Source organism: Thunnus maccoyii, chromosome 16, assembly GCF_910596095.1.
Source record: "Thunnus maccoyii chromosome 16, fThuMac1.1, whole genome shotgun sequence".
Classification (NCBI taxonomy): Eukaryota; Metazoa; Chordata; class Actinopteri; order Scombriformes; family Scombridae; genus Thunnus; species Thunnus maccoyii.
In genome coordinates this window covers 30359620-30375081 of record NC_056548.1, presented here as the reverse complement: position 1 = coordinate 30375081, position 15462 = coordinate 30359620, and the positions used below count along the sequence as shown (strand labels likewise).

The 15462-nt window shown below is 42.9% G+C and overlaps 1 protein-coding gene across 1 annotated transcript; it reads right to left on the bottom strand.

The window, feature by feature from the left end:
* Nucleotides 1–256: 256 nt before the first annotated feature.
* On the bottom strand, nt 257–6392 carry LOC121881146. The gene is made up of 5 exons (XM_042388795.1): nt 6260–6392; nt 4009–4190; nt 1106–1229; nt 665–1029; nt 257–438 (listed from the first exon to the last, which is right to left on the bottom strand). The coding sequence occupies exons 1-5, from the start codon at nt 6390–6392 to the stop codon at nt 277–279; spliced, it is 966 nt and encodes a 321-aa protein (XP_042244729.1). The 3' UTR covers nt 257–276.
* Between the last annotated feature and the right edge of the window lie 9070 nt (nt 6393–15462).

Genomic DNA, 15462 nt, shown 5'->3' with positions numbered 1-15462 from the left:
GAGGAGGCCGGCCAGATCCCATCCTTGCATTGACGCAGACTGAGGAGCGTGTGGCTGTGCTCATCAGATTTGCTTCAATTTCAGGCATAAGTGGCAGAGGAGACAAAGATGCACCACCTGTGTCCGAGCCAGATAATGGTAAATATTTAATAGCCTAGGCAACTAGTATTTTTGTAGCCTATATTAAAATTTGCTCTGTCCATATCAAAGAAAGAAAGAGAATTACACAGTTGCAGAGTTTATTTATTTCCTCATTTTAATGATGTTTCAGATCAATCAGAGCCAGGCGCCAGTGGAGTTGTTCAGCCCTAGGCTACACAAACCGGCCTGGAGCCAGCCCCACTGAGCCAGGCAACCGCCAGCTGTGAGAGAGGGCGTGTGTCCTCTGCCCCCCGTGCTGGCCCACCACCACGGTCCTGGATTCTGACAGCAGAGGTCCTGGGAAAACAAACCGAAATTTGTCGATCAGTGGCGGAGATAAATTGCTCACTTCTGGCCATCAACAAAACTTAGACATAAACAGAAACCTGAAACATGCATGACATACATAAAATGTTTGACTAAACATGCATCACACAAATAAAATGTCTGACTAAATGTTGTGCAGTTTCTGTTTCTTGTATTGAGTAGCCTACTTGGCAAACATAAGTATTTAATACTTTACATTTAAGAGGCAATGAATGAGGTCCTGTCTCCTCCGTATAGCCCCCTGATGGGGCTGTGCTGGCCACAGCTCTCTGGGCATAGGCTCATCTGGCTGCATTAGAACATCAAATGGCATCCTGTTATCCTGTGCAATATTGTGCAGAATCCCACAGGCCAAAATGATGTCATAAACTTTCTCTGGCATATACAGTAGAGTTCCCCCTGCTGATCCTAGACAGAGCCATCTGCCCTTAAGCAAACCGATGCAGCACTCCACCATGGCCCGTGTGCGTATGTGCTCATTATTGAATCGGTGCTCCTGTTCTGTTGCAGGGTTGGCCAGTGGTGTTACCAGGTATTCCATGAGGGGAAAGCCTTTGTAATCTAATACACAAATCACACCAAAATGTTAGTCATTCGAATACTTTTAGAATATTACTTTAACACAGTAGTTACTCACCAAGGAGATGACTCTGGCCCTGCAGTGTGCCCTCCTGTAGCCGTGTCCCTATGCTGCTCTTTTGAAAAATGAAGGAGTCCTGTGTCCCCCAGGCCACCAAGTTACCACGATTAGGAGAGAGAGCCTGGCATCACAAATGACCTGAACATTTATGTAGTGATAGTTTTTACGATTGATGAATATGTAATCATTCATGGAAGGTGGCTTCAGATGCACATGGGTACAATAAATTGCACCAATCACATTAGGAAACCCAGCAATCTCATAAAATCCCCTCTTAATCATGGTTTGCTGAGCATCATTGTATGGAAATGTGATGTATTGACGAGAAAGGGACTTGATAGCAGCCAACACTGCTGGCATTGTTCTGCTAATGATGGGCTGTGACACACCAAACCTATCCCCGATCTCTCACTGAAAGGTCCGGTTGGATAAAAACCCCAATGTGGAGAGCACCTGCACTGGCACAGGTATGGCATTCAAACATCAGGTTTCTCTCCTTCACTGAGGTTCCAAATTGTGGCATAATTCCAGAAGGAGATGCCTTGGGAGACGAAAGCGACTTAATGAAAAGATCCCTGCAGTCCCGAAATACCCTGTTGCATCTTACAGGCGTGTAGAGGTCTTATAACAGAGCAAGATCTGCCATGGCTGAGATTTGATGACTGTCAAGGCTCTTGTTTAAGTAGGTGACTGAATAAGCATCTAACCTATCACAATGCAAATCAGTTAGGCTACCCATTGCTGTCAATTAATTTTAGTTGTGTGTAATTATGTCACCTGTAACCTGGCCTACCAAGTAGGTTATCTCAAAATGGCATATTACACATAGTTAATGTATGCCTTTACAAAATAGAATATTTTGCCATAGGCTACATATTTTTAAGTGATGAATATGTGGCCGCATATGCTTAGATGATAATAATAATAATAATACCAATAATAATAGTAATAATAATAATAATAATAGAATACATATCATTCATAAAATTCAACATTTTAGATGCAATATCTAATCTGGGAACCTCTGTCTGTCTGAACGGACACTGCACTAGCATGGTCTAATAACCATTATCCGACACAGCCAGATTTATTATGCTGCACTGCAAGTCCATGCTGACTTAAAAACTTGCGAACATGAGTGGAGACTTGACATGAGATTTGATCGTAGCCTCCACTCATGTCCAAATTGATAAATGCCGAGCTTTGCATGGAAATGACCCTACGCCCCTATTCTGTTGTACGTTCATTTGATAAATGAGGGCCACTGTGAGTGCCTTTTTGTAGCTGTAAGTTATTTATTTAACTTGCTAAAAGTTAGCCTTCTAGACTCTCTGCTTTTATCAGTAATAGTAACATAGTGCACAGCAAAATTCATCCATCTCTCACATTCACCATTACCTCATGGGGTGAGGGTTAGGGTTAGCTAATTAGATAACGCTTACTAACAATTGTACCAAGAAGATCCCTCTAAGTGTCGATACAACTTCCTGCGGCACAATCCGTCAATTAAAACAGCAGACAGTTAATCATAAGTGTAAGTGGATGTATAGTCAATAGAAGTGTCCCTCCAGCATTGGCCCACAGGAAACCACTTTAATGTGAAAGTTTGTCTGTCATGCCTGCTATCAACTCTCGTCTGATGCCGATAAGCTTGGTCCATGGTAATGACCCCAAAGCTGTGACTGAACAGTTGTATTCTTTTTTCATTTTGGCATTGCAATGCGTCCCCCTCTCAAAAAAGAAAAAGCTCCCAGCACTTTAGTGAATAATTTAGTGTTGACAGGTCTATGCTGCTCTCTCCTGAACACTGAAATGCAATACTCCTATTCACTTTGTTTGTGTTGGGATTTGATTTCAACATGGCACTGAAAATTCATGTCACAGTGAAAAACAAATAATTCAATTATTAAAGACCAAGGTTAAACATTTGTCACTTAATATATGTTTTTCATTTAATTATGACACAGTAGATGCACACATAAAAATACATAAAAAGAAAACAAAAATAACAATGTGTACATAAAAAGCCAAACTTGAGCTCAATAGTCAGGACTACTGAAAACATTCTTGTTTTCATGAGTCTTTTTGTCTGTAAATAGCTTTTTGCTACATTAAAGAAGAGGTATTGTCGTAATTAGTGACATACTGGTACAGAATGGTGACTATATGTCTATGAAGTATATTGATAATATTTTGTCCAACGATTGTTCTGTTTCACCAAAATATATGTGGGTGCAGGCAAAGAATGAGATACCATGTGTGACTTAATCTCTATCAGTTGATAATCAAACAGTGGAAGATAGTGAAGATGCTGTAGGAAAACTTGTTATTAAGGATGCTGAACTACAAACAGGTTAGCATAAAGAAGCACAATATAAACCTTTAAATATGTTAAATTGCTGCAGTCTGCAAGGGCGTATGCATCCTCTGCAACTAAAACCTTGCAAATTCAAATGGGATGAAAAAAGTTAATATTTTTATACATGTAACATGTAAACGAAGAATTCAGGTGCACCCTGAGACGAAAACAGATAGAGAACATAAATATTATGGGGTTTTTTTTTTTTTTTTTTAAATTATAGCTGCCAACCATGGTATAAATGCCAGAAGAATGTGACAGTAGTATATCCCCAACCTTTTTGGCCTAAACGAGGATTTCAAGTGCTTCTTTCTTGCCACTTTCTTGACCATGTCTTTCTGCTGCACTTTAGAGTGGCTGGCAGTGGAACTCTCTCCTATTAGTCTAACATACACTGACCGCTTTGTGTTGTGTCAAGTCACCTGAAGCACACACCAGGCACACCATATGGTAAAGGTACAGTAGTAAGAAAACCAAACAAAGGGAAGCTGAGACACTACCAAACATATATGAGACAAGCAGGATGTGTGTGACAACTTACTATGTGCAGCATGAGATAGTCCCCCAGACCTGGAGCACTGTCAATCCTGACAAGGATACCATCTTTCAGGGAGGTACTGAAGCCAACGGTCAGCCTGTCTGTCCTCGTGCTTGGTCTCTCATTGGCTGGCCACTTGAATGTGATGAGGCCACCTCCTTTGCCAAAAATGTATGTTGTCCCAGCTGAAGAAAGCAGGAGGAGAAGTATAAATAGAGGAAGTCAAATCTAAACAAAAAACAAGGACCACATCCTATGTATGTGTGTGTGTGTGTGTGTGTATATATTTATATACATATATATATATATATATATATATATGTATATGTAACAGGTATGTAAATGTAAAAGAACATCAGATATATACATACATACATACACACACACACACACACACACACACATATACATACGCACTGTATATACACAGTACTGTGGAAAAGTTTTAAGAACTAAAATAAAGTGAGGATGCTTTCTAAATAATGCCATGAAAAGTTTTTATTTTCAATTAACTTCAAACAAAGTTCAGTAAAGAGGAGAAACCTAAATTAATCAACATTTGATGTGAGCACACTTTGCCTTTAAAACAGCAGCAGTTCTCCTTGGTACACCTGCACAGTTTTTCAGGTACTTGGCAGGTCGGTTGTTCCAGCATCTTGGAAAAGTTGCCACAGTTCTTCTGTGGATTTAGGCATCTCAGTTGCTTCTGTCTCTTCATGTAATCTCAAGTGACTCCATGATGTTGAGATCATACAACACACATGCTTACATACATTAGTAAATTTTTCTTTATTTATTTTAAAAACAGCACACATGCAGCATCAATACAATTATCACAATAATTTAAGTAAAACATGTTGCTTTTATAAGCTATCAGCTTTATGCAGCCCACAGCCTATTTTTTGGAGGATAATGAGGCGTTTTTCTTTACTTCTTTCTTTACTTATCCTGGCCTGAAAGATGCACAACACAAACTCTAAAACCCAAAATACTCAGAAGGATTTTAGACATTCAGACACAGGCATACTAAGACAACATAAGACTCGTCTTTCCAGGGATTGGAGGTATATACTGTATGTCCCATCACAAGGTTAATGCTAGCAAAAGGGAGGTCCTGCACTTCAGCAATATGTACATATCCTGACACTACTTCAGATATCGCCGTTCTTATATTCCTTGCACGGCTGAAAATTGTCCACTGAAACTGGAGTTTCCCTTTCACGCTCATTTCCTCCACTAAGGGATGTTTAAAAGGGAATATCATAATTTCAGATCATGCCCAGGTGTGCTAAGATTGTTGCCTCAGTGTGAAAGAAGACGTTCTTGTAGATGGCGTCTTAATTCATCTCTTTTACAGGAACCATAAATATAGAGTGGTTGTGGACAGAGCTAAAAGATTATTTAGAGACTAATTGGTCCTCTGTGGCCTTAAGGGCCTCCCATGCCACACCCAGAGATGATACAGCTCTGGATGCATTATCCAACCAGATGCATTTCAGTGGCACAAGCAAAGTAACAGATACCTAGGCATCCTATTTCCCCCTCAGTTTAAAGACCTGGTTAAAGTTATTTTGATACATAAAATCTCTTGAAATGTTAATAGATGGGCAGCTCTTAATTTGTCTAAGGCTGGGAAGATTAATGTTGTAAATATGAAGTGCATTCCCAAACTCAATTTCCTCATGTACTCTCTTCCACTGGAGGTTCCCCTTTCATATTTCAGATGGTTTGACAGGATAACAAAGACATTTATTTTGAATCGTAAACTACCCTGATTACACTTCAGTAAACTACAAAGGACAGACAGAGGAGGTTTGGGAAGCAAAAGCGCATCCAATAATTGCTCACCTAAAATTAATGTGGACTTAAGTTGCCTGAATGTTTGATTTGGATCTGTGTCTAAATGTCTCTTCGAGTATTTGGCTGAATCTAAAGTTATGTATTGATAAATCCTGTTTTTGTTGGAAGGATTGGCTGGAAAAGGGCCTTGTTACATTGGGATCTCTGTCACAATTCTATCTTGAAATCTTGTTTTTTTAATTTGAAATGTTTCTATTTGAGTATTGTTAGGAGTAAAGGGGGCGGGGTTTATAGTCCCTCTTTCTTCCTTTCCCTTTCTTAAACTGGACTGGTTTTCATTGAGAAGATAACAAGGGGGTGTGGTTAAGCTGCGGGTGGATAAAAGGACGCCACGGTGAGGTGCGCGCGCAACCACTGGAGTAACGTGAGACAGCTCAGCTGGGAAAGCGCGAACCTTTGAAAGTGATACGAGTTGAGTTAAAGCCCAGAGAGACGTCCGTTGTAGAAGCGTTCGAGACATTACAGCCGCACACCTTTCCTGCACCCGGACCCTTTAGTAAAACCAGTTTTGTTCTTCGGGGACCCATCCCCCAACCACCAAAACCTGAACTGAACCGCCAGAAGGAGCTTGCGGCTCACGAGAGCAACGCCAGAGCTGGCGAGGCTGAGTCGGAGGGACTTGCACTGCTAGTCGGCGTGGCCACCCGATAAGGTAACCCACCTCCAGACTGTCTATCTCTAACACTGGAAACCAGTCCGTTTTCCTCTGATTTCTTCCTAGTTTTCTCCTTTTCTACACCCTCCAGGTTAGGACTAGTATTGGTTCATTGATACTGAATCCCCTAGACTTGACTAGTCCGTAACATAATTTGGGAGACTCGTCCGGGATATGGATTCAAAGCGATTAGAGTTCAGTTAGTGAGTTACATCCAAGCATTCTGTTTGCGGGAAGAGGCACAAGTGAGTTGGATTCAGCTCGGGAAAAGTTGTATGTTGCTAGGTTTAGAAGTAGGCCATGGACATACAGCTACGGGCAGAACAGCTGCTCGGTGCCAGACTCTCGTTTTAAACAGATGGTTGTGTATGTATGTAAAACTCAGCTAGCTAGACGAAAGGTTAAGGAAAATTTATCGGGTGTGTCGAGGTTAAAAACGAGGATAGGTCTGTAAGTTGACGATAACAGTGTGGCTTAGCGGGTTGGTTGACGGCTGGTGTTTTGCTGCTGTGCGCGGCGTAAGGGTGCATTGGTTTGTGGTCCGTCCGTAAGTTGTATTGTCATAAGCGCTGTGTGCGACTTAAGGGTGCATTGGTTTGCGGTCTGTGTGTAAGTAGCAGTGTCATGAGTGCTGTGTGACTTATGTTTGCATTGATCTCTGAGAATAGAGTGACCTATGAGCTACCTCCTGTTAGCAGGTTATACGTTTAGTTTATGGCCATCTGATAAGTTACCTTAGAGGTAATTTTTGCGAGGCCCTTGTCTCCTTTGGTTACCCCCACCGGTGAGCGCTCACTAACGGTGACTATGGCTACTTTCAGAGTAGAAGAGTTTTGTGGGAGCGATTTTGGGCGAAATGAGTTGCGTAAGCTTAGAAAAGAAGATTTGCTTGCGGTAGCTCAATATTGTGAGGTCGAGATAAATCCAGAGGCTAGAAAGCCAGAAATTGTGGAGACTCTCATTTCAGCGTTACACCTGCATGATCCGGTACAGGAGAGAGAGAGGGAGGAGAGAGAGAGAGAAAGAGCGAGAGAGGGGGAGCGGATGTTTCAACTTGAGCTGGCAAAAATGGCAGCAAGAGAGCAAGAGCAGAAACTTGAGTTGGCAAGGTTGGCATTGGAGCAAGAGAAGCTTAAAGCTAACCATAGTGTCCTACAACGCAAGCACGAGGCTCGTTTTGATGTTTCCAGCTGTTTAAGACTCATGCCAAAGTTTAACGGTGATGATGTGGCCTCTTTCTTCGAAGCTTTTGAAAAAGTAGCCAAAGAGCTAGAGTGGCCTGAAAATAGGTGGACACTGCTTATCCAGAGTGTGCTTGAGGGTAAAGCTCAGGAAGCTTATGCAGCCTTAGATGCTTCTGACAGCCGAGACTATGATGCTGTGTGGAAGGTGGTTTTGGCAGCCTATGAGGTGGTGCCAGAAGCCTACCGACAGAAGTTCAGGTCTCTGCAGCGGAAACAAGGTGAGACTTTCCTTGATTTGGCTAGGCAACAGGAAGTTGTGTTTGACAGGTGGTTAGCAAGTACCAACACACACACCTTTCAAGAGTTGCGACAACTTATACTAGTGGAGCAGTTTAAAACCAGTTTACCCCGGCGCATGGAAATACATCTAAATGAGAGGGGCGTTACAGAGCTGAGAGGAGCTGCTATGGCAGCGGATTCTTATGAGTTAACGCACAGAGAGGCGCCTTGGAAAAGCAAGGTTGGCAGACAGGATAGGAGGCAGGCTACCACTGACAGGCCTACAGAGGCTAGCGTGGTTAAGCCTACTCCTCCCTCCCTGCGGTCTCAAGGACCAGGGAAAAGGTATGAGAAGCCTTTCATTCCTAGAAGTGATGTCATCTGTCATTATTGCAAAAAGCCTGGCCATATAAAGTCCAATTGTCCTGGTCTCAGGAGAAGAAATGGGGACGAGAAAGTTGTGGGGTTGATAAATGCCCACCCACAGATTGGTCTTTGTGAAGTGGACAGCGTGAACCTGCCATCCTGCCCAGTAGCAAAGGGGTTTGAAGGTTTTGTGTCAAGGGGGGCTGTTTCTGGGGCACCTGGTAGGGAAATGGTCCCTATATCCATCCTGAGGGACACAGGGGCTACACAGTCCTTATTGGTTCAGGGTATTATAGATCTCTCGCCCGCCACCTATTTAAAAGCTTCTACCCCAGTGAAGGGTGTGGGAGGTGGTTTTATTAGTGCTCCTTTGCACCGGATATTTCTGGAGTCTAACATTGTAAATGGGCCGGTAGTGGTCGGCATTGTACCTTCCTTGCCAGTTGAAGGGGTTGCCTTGGTGTTGGGAAATGATTTGGCCGGTACTCAGGTTTGCGTGACACCAGTTGTGTGTGAGAAACCTTGTGAAGTCCCAGAGACCATGGCTTTGGAAAGAGAACACCCCGAGGTGTTTACAGCTTGTGTGGTGACACGTGCTCAGGCTCTGGCTGCTGAAAAAGGAAATTCGAGCGAGCAGGAGGAACTGTCTGGTGGGTTGGCTGATACCTTTTTCGCTAGGCTAGCTGAAGTGTCACCTTGCTCTCAGTTCACTCGGGAAGCCCTCATATTAGAGCAGGAAAAGGATCCTTCTGTAGCTCCATTGAGACAGACAGCTGCTAGTGCTGAGGACATGAAAGAGGTAGCTGAAGGCTTCTTTATCCAAGATGGAGTCCTGTTGAGGAAATGGCGGCCTCGTGATCGTCCTGCTGAGGAGACATGGACCGTTAGGACTCAAGTTGTGCTGCCTGAGAGTTTTAGGGAGGAAGTCCTGCGTTTAGCCCATGAAGTATCTATGGCTGGTCATTTAGGCATCCGGAAAACTCAGGAGAAAATCAGCAGACATTTCTACTGGCCCAAAATGCATAAGGACGTGGTGTCGTATTGTCGTAGTTGTCATGCTTGTCAGGTTGTAGGCAAGCCCAACCAGACCATCCCAGCTGCTCCCCTCTGCCCTCTACCGGTCATGGAGGAACCCTTTTCAAGGGTAATGATTGATTGTGTTGGTCCTTTGCCAAAAACTAAGAAAGGGAATGAGTACCTCCTGACTATTATGGATGTTTCTACGAGGTTTCCAGAGGCTGTGCCATTGAAGTCGATTAAAACCAAGGTCATAGTGGAGGCTCTGCTCCATTTCTTTTCTAGGGTAGGTTTACCACTAGAAGTCCAACATGATCGTGGGTCCAACTTCACTTCTGGCGCATTTCAGGAAGTGATGCATGAGCTGGGAATTAAACAAATTATGTCATCTGCCTATCATCCTCAGTCCCAAGGTGCAATCGAGAGGTACCACCAGACTTTAAAGTCTATGATTAAAACCTATTGTGTTGGTTACTCAAATGACTGGGATGTAGCTATGCCATTTCTATTGTTCGCTATCAGAGACTCTGTGAATGAGGCTACAGGTTTTAGCCCTTTCGAGTTGGTTTATGGACATCAAGTGAGAGGACCGCTGAGGATGGTGAAAGAACAGCTGTTGCAGTCAGCCGGGCAGACAGACGCTCCCAGTGGGATTTTGCAGTATGTAGCATCCTTCAAGGACCGGCTGCATACAGCTTGTGACTTGGCCAGGAGTAACTTGGAAGCAGCTAAGGGAAAGATGAAGGCTCAGTATGACAAGAAGGCAGTGAAACGTACCTTCAAGGCAGGGGACCAGGTTCTGGTTTTGTTGCCCATGGGTGGAGATAAGCTAGGGGTGAAATTCTATGGTCCGTATAAGGTTATCAAGAAAGTGGGTGCTTGCAATTATGTTGTTGAGACCCCCGACCGGAGGCACAAATCACGAGTATGTCACATCAATCTCTTGAAACCTTATTATACCCGTGACACTTCGTCCACCGTGTGTATAACCTCTCAAGTTGCTGTGGATGAAGAGACAAGTGAGGATGATGATGTTGGGTCAGTGGAGCCTGTTACAGCTAGGCTGAAGAATTCCAGCGCCCTGGCCAATCTCAGAGAGACACTCAGTTACCTCACTACAGAGCAGAGAGAGGATGTAGTACATCTAGTGGACCAGTATAGTTCTTTGTTTAAAGATACCCCTGGCTTGACGAAGTTAATAACCCATGATGTAGACACTGGTGAGGCAACCCCCATTAAGCAACATCCGTACCGCATTAACCCACAAAAATGGGCTCAGGTGAAGTCAGAGTTGCTTTATATGGAAGAAATTGGTGTCATTGAACAGGGCTCAAGTGAATGGAGTTCTCCCTTAGTCCCTGTTCCCAAACCCGATTTAAGCGTACGACCTTGCATTGATTATCGAAAGGTTAATAATGTTACTAAAACTGACGCGTATCCCATACCCAGGTTAGAAGACTGCATTGATAAGATTGGCAAGGCACAGTATGTCTCAAAGTTTGACTTGTTAAAAGGCTACTGGCAAGTGCCGTTGAAAGAAAGGGCAAAAGATGTGTCTGCCTTTGTGACGCAGGAATGTTTGTATCGCTGTCGAGCTCTCCCGTTTGGCATGAAGAACGCGCCAGCAACCTTTCAGAGGTTAATGAATCTGGTAACCTCCGGATTACAGAACACTGTAACCTATTTAGATGATGTGGTTTGCTATAGCTCTTCATGGTCTGATCACGTGCAACATATGAGACAGTTGTTTGAACGGCTTGAGCAAGCAGGGTTGGTAGTCAACTTGCCCAAGTGTGAGATTGGAAAGGGGCAGGTCACATACTTGGGGCACCAGGTTGGTCAAGGTTCAGTGAGGCCAAGGACTGCCAAGGTGCAGGCCATTTTAGACATGCCTGTTCCAAAAACGAAACGTCAGCTAATGCGCCTTTTAGGCATGTGTGGATTTTATAGGCGGTTTGTCCCCAACTTTGCAGCGGTGACAACACCACTAACAAACTTGCTGAAGAAGGGAGTGAGGTTTAGCTGGTCGGCAGACTGTCAGAAAGCACTGGAAATGGTTAAAGCTATCCTAGCTAGTGAACCAGTATTGGTGGCTCCGGACTTCTCTGTCCCATTCAAGCTGGCAGTGGATGCTTGTGATGTTGGAGTGGGGGCAGTGTTACTACAGACTGATGTGTCAGGGATAGATAGGCCGGTTGCCTACTTCTCTAAAAAATTTAATCGCCATCAGAAACGTTATTCTACCATTGAGAAGGAGGCCCTGGCTCTAGTTCTGGCAGTTCAACACTTTGAGGTGTATGTCTGTAGTGCTGGAGGTGATCTGGTGGTTCTCACTGACCACAACCCATTGACATTTCTAGCCAAGTTCAAAACGTCCAGTCAGAGAGTGTTCCGTTGGAGTTTAATTTTGCAACCATATAACTTGACAGTAGTGCATTTACCAGGCAAAGAAAATGTTATCGCTGACACCCTGTCAAGGGGATGAGCATGTGGTGAGAAGCCGTGAGTGCAGTGTTTATAGTAATGCATGTGTATTGGAGTCAAGAGACTGTTTACATTATACATTGGCATACTCTTTCACATTTATAGGCCTACTACTACTACTCCAGAGTAGACGTTAATCATGTCACTAGTGATAAGATACCTTTTATACTAAGGGTCAGAGACTAGACATGCCAGTAATGAGTGCTAATGTGATGTGTACATTGTTGTTTTTAAGAAAAATGCTAAAAAAAAAAAAATACATAAAATAAAATAGAAAAAAAAACATAGGTGGAATCCAGATGGGTTTTTTTTTGTAAGGGGGGAGGAATGTTAGGAGTAAAGGGGGCGGGGTTTATAGTTCCTCTTTCTTCCTTTCCCTTTCTTAAACTGGACTGGTTTTCATTGAGAAGATAACAAGGGGGTGTGGTTAAGCTGCGGGTGGATAAAAGGACGCCACGGTGAGGTGCGCGCGCAACCACTGGAGTAACGTGAGACAGCTCAGCTGGGAAAGCGCGAACCTTTGAAAGTGATACGAGTTGAGTTAAAGCCCAGAGAGACGTCCGTTGTAGAAGCGTTCGAGACATTACAGCCGCACACCTTTCCTGCACCCGGACCCTTTAGTAAAACCAGTTTTGTTCTTCGGGGACCCATCCCCCAACCACCAAAACCTGAACTGAACCGCCAGAAGGAGCTCGCGGCTCACAAGAGCAACGTCAGAGCTGGCGAGGCCGAGTCGGAGGGACTTGCACTGCTAGTCGGCGTGGCCACCCGATAAGGTAACCCACCTCCAGACTGTCTATCTCTAACACTGGAAACCAGTCCGTTTTCCTCTGATTTCTTCCTAGTTTTCTCCTTTTCTACACCCTCCAGGTTAGGACTAGTATTGGTTCATTGATACTGAATCCCCTAGACTTGACTAGTCCGTAACAGTATGTTGACATATATACATATACATGAGCACATATATCCGCACAAATAAACATGCAATTAGATGACACTTTGCTCTTTTTCATTGTCTTTGAACAAATGTATGTAAAGTAATGGTGATAGCTGAAGATATTTTTTAAAAAAAGAAAACAAGAACAAAAGCAAAAAACAATATATCTATATAATAAAATACAAAGTACAAAGTACAAGAGAGAAGGAAAATAAATAGAATGCCGTCCCCTAAACTCTATCCCTGCCCCCCAGCCCTACCCTTCCATCTGTACACTACTTTGTTGGTGTAAAGGGGAGAATGCCATTTTTACATCACGGGTGAAAGATAATGAGTGAGAGGTGACCAAACCTTGTCAAAATGTGGTAGCTTGTCTATAAGAGTGTACCTTGTTCTTTCTAAATGGAGTGTGTTTGTGAGGTTGCTACGCCACATCTTTGTAGTGGACACTTCTTTCTTTTTCCAACGCGTGAGAAGCAACTTCTTTGTAATGATAAGACTATAGGATAGGAAACATTGCTGGGTGGTGCTTGATTTTATAGCGTCATCAGAAGTTCCTCAAATAATAGTGAGTGGATCTGGTTCTAACTGGTTTTGAAGTATCTTAGATATTAAAAATACTGATCATAACTCTGGGGCACAGAGCAAAGCTGTGGAGCAGTGTGTCATCTGCTGAAAGGCATCTGTCACATGTTGGGGAAATCTTGAGGTATATTCTATGTGACCTCTCTTTAGAATAATGAAGACGGTGTATAATTTTAAAGTGGATTAAACAGTACCTTTCATTATTAGAACACCAATGGGTGTGCTCCAAACTTCTTTACCACAGAGTGTCCAAGATCTCTATGCTCATTTCTTTCTCCCATTTTGCTTTTATTAAAGTAAAATCAACTGAGCTGATAGTTTGTTTTTCTGAGAATGATGAAGGTCAGACACATCCATCGAGACTGTAGCCTCTAAAAGTCGTAAGATTTTGCAGGTGTGGTCTTACATAATCTCTTATTTGCAGATATCTAAAGAAGTTGCTTCCTGGTCATTTGTATTTACTCTGTATTTGTGTAAAAGAAGCAAAGGTGCTTTCAATGTACATATAACTGACCGCTAATTCATACGGTCTATAAGTCCGAAGGTGCTTTCCATGGTGCATGAGATGATGGCTGATAATGAGAAATAAAACAAACCGTGAAGCATCAGTTTGGGGATTCTCTGTGTCTTGCTCAATTAAGCCAAGGGCTGTTACAGTACAAGTCTCCTATTGTATGGATTCCTGCCTTTTTCCAGAGTTTAAAAGTATTATCTAGATTAGATGGGGCAAAAGTAGGGTTTCCAGTGATAGGTAAGGCATAAAATATGGGTCATAATGTGATCTAATTTGTTTCCAAATGCGCAGGGTACTGTGAATCACTAAATTGCAATTATATACAGATTTTTCAATGGTGTAAGGTGACAAAAGGATGGCACCTATAGAGTAAGGTTGACATGCCTCCTGTTCCATTTCAAGCCATTTTGGCAGAGTTGCTGTGTCATCTAGCCAGTATGTCATAATCCTCATTTTTGAAGCCCAATAATATGATAAAACATTAGAAATGCCAAGTCTCCTTTCCTTTTAGATTTGCAAAGGTGTTTCTTGCCAGTTCTATGTGTTTTGCAGTCTCACAGAAAGAAGATTATATTAAGGCAAAAATATCGAAGTCAACAGCAATATTATATAAAGTCAAAGATCTCCTAAATCAACCATCATCAACACCTTGTACTGTTCTTTCATACTCCCAAACAGTACCTACTGTGTGGAAGTGTGGGGGAACACATACAAAACAAACATAGATATAATCTTCACCCTCCAAAAAAGAGCCATAAGAATTGTAAATAAAACCGCTTACAGAGAACCAACAAACCCACTCTTCATCACACTAAATGCACTGAAATTTAAGGACCTGGTGATTTCAAAACTATTCAAATCATGGACAGAGTAAAAAATCAGCAGTTACCAAACAGTATCCAAAGGTGGTTTCAAATGAGGGAAAGTAAATATGATTTCAGAGGAATATGTATGCTCAAAAAACAATTAATGAGGACTAATGCAAAACTTCATTGTATCACAACAAAGTTAATCTATGGAACCACTATAGTGAAGAAATGAAAACATATACAACATTATACAAAAGGATCCTTTCTGGTAATGTAATCCACACATGCTGGAGCCTCTCTGTGCACCCTGGACTCAAGAAGTGATGGCATATGACTGGGGGTCACTCATCGGGATGGGGAGATGGTCAGCTCATCCCCCTGCCGACTCTGCTACCAGGCCAGTCCAGGTTTTCAAACATAAACATCAGATTAAACATCAAGTAAGACCATCTGTACATCCATCTCAACATCGCAGGAAACGGTCCTGGCCACATGGATCTTCTGGGCTGGAGCTGAGAGGCTCAAGAGGAGCTTCTACCCTCTGGCCACCGGGATCCTGGATGAGATTGCTATATAGGACTGTCCTCTGAGGCAGTTCATCATAACACAGAGCATGCCTGTCAAAACCTGCGTCAAGTTCAAAGCAGTGTTTCATCAGCAAAAACACCTGGGCTGTGTTTCATGGTGTACTCTTTGGACTACTGTTGGTACTCATCGCTGTATTGCCTGTACATGTGTGTCTGTCTGGCCAGAGCAATCAACACTGA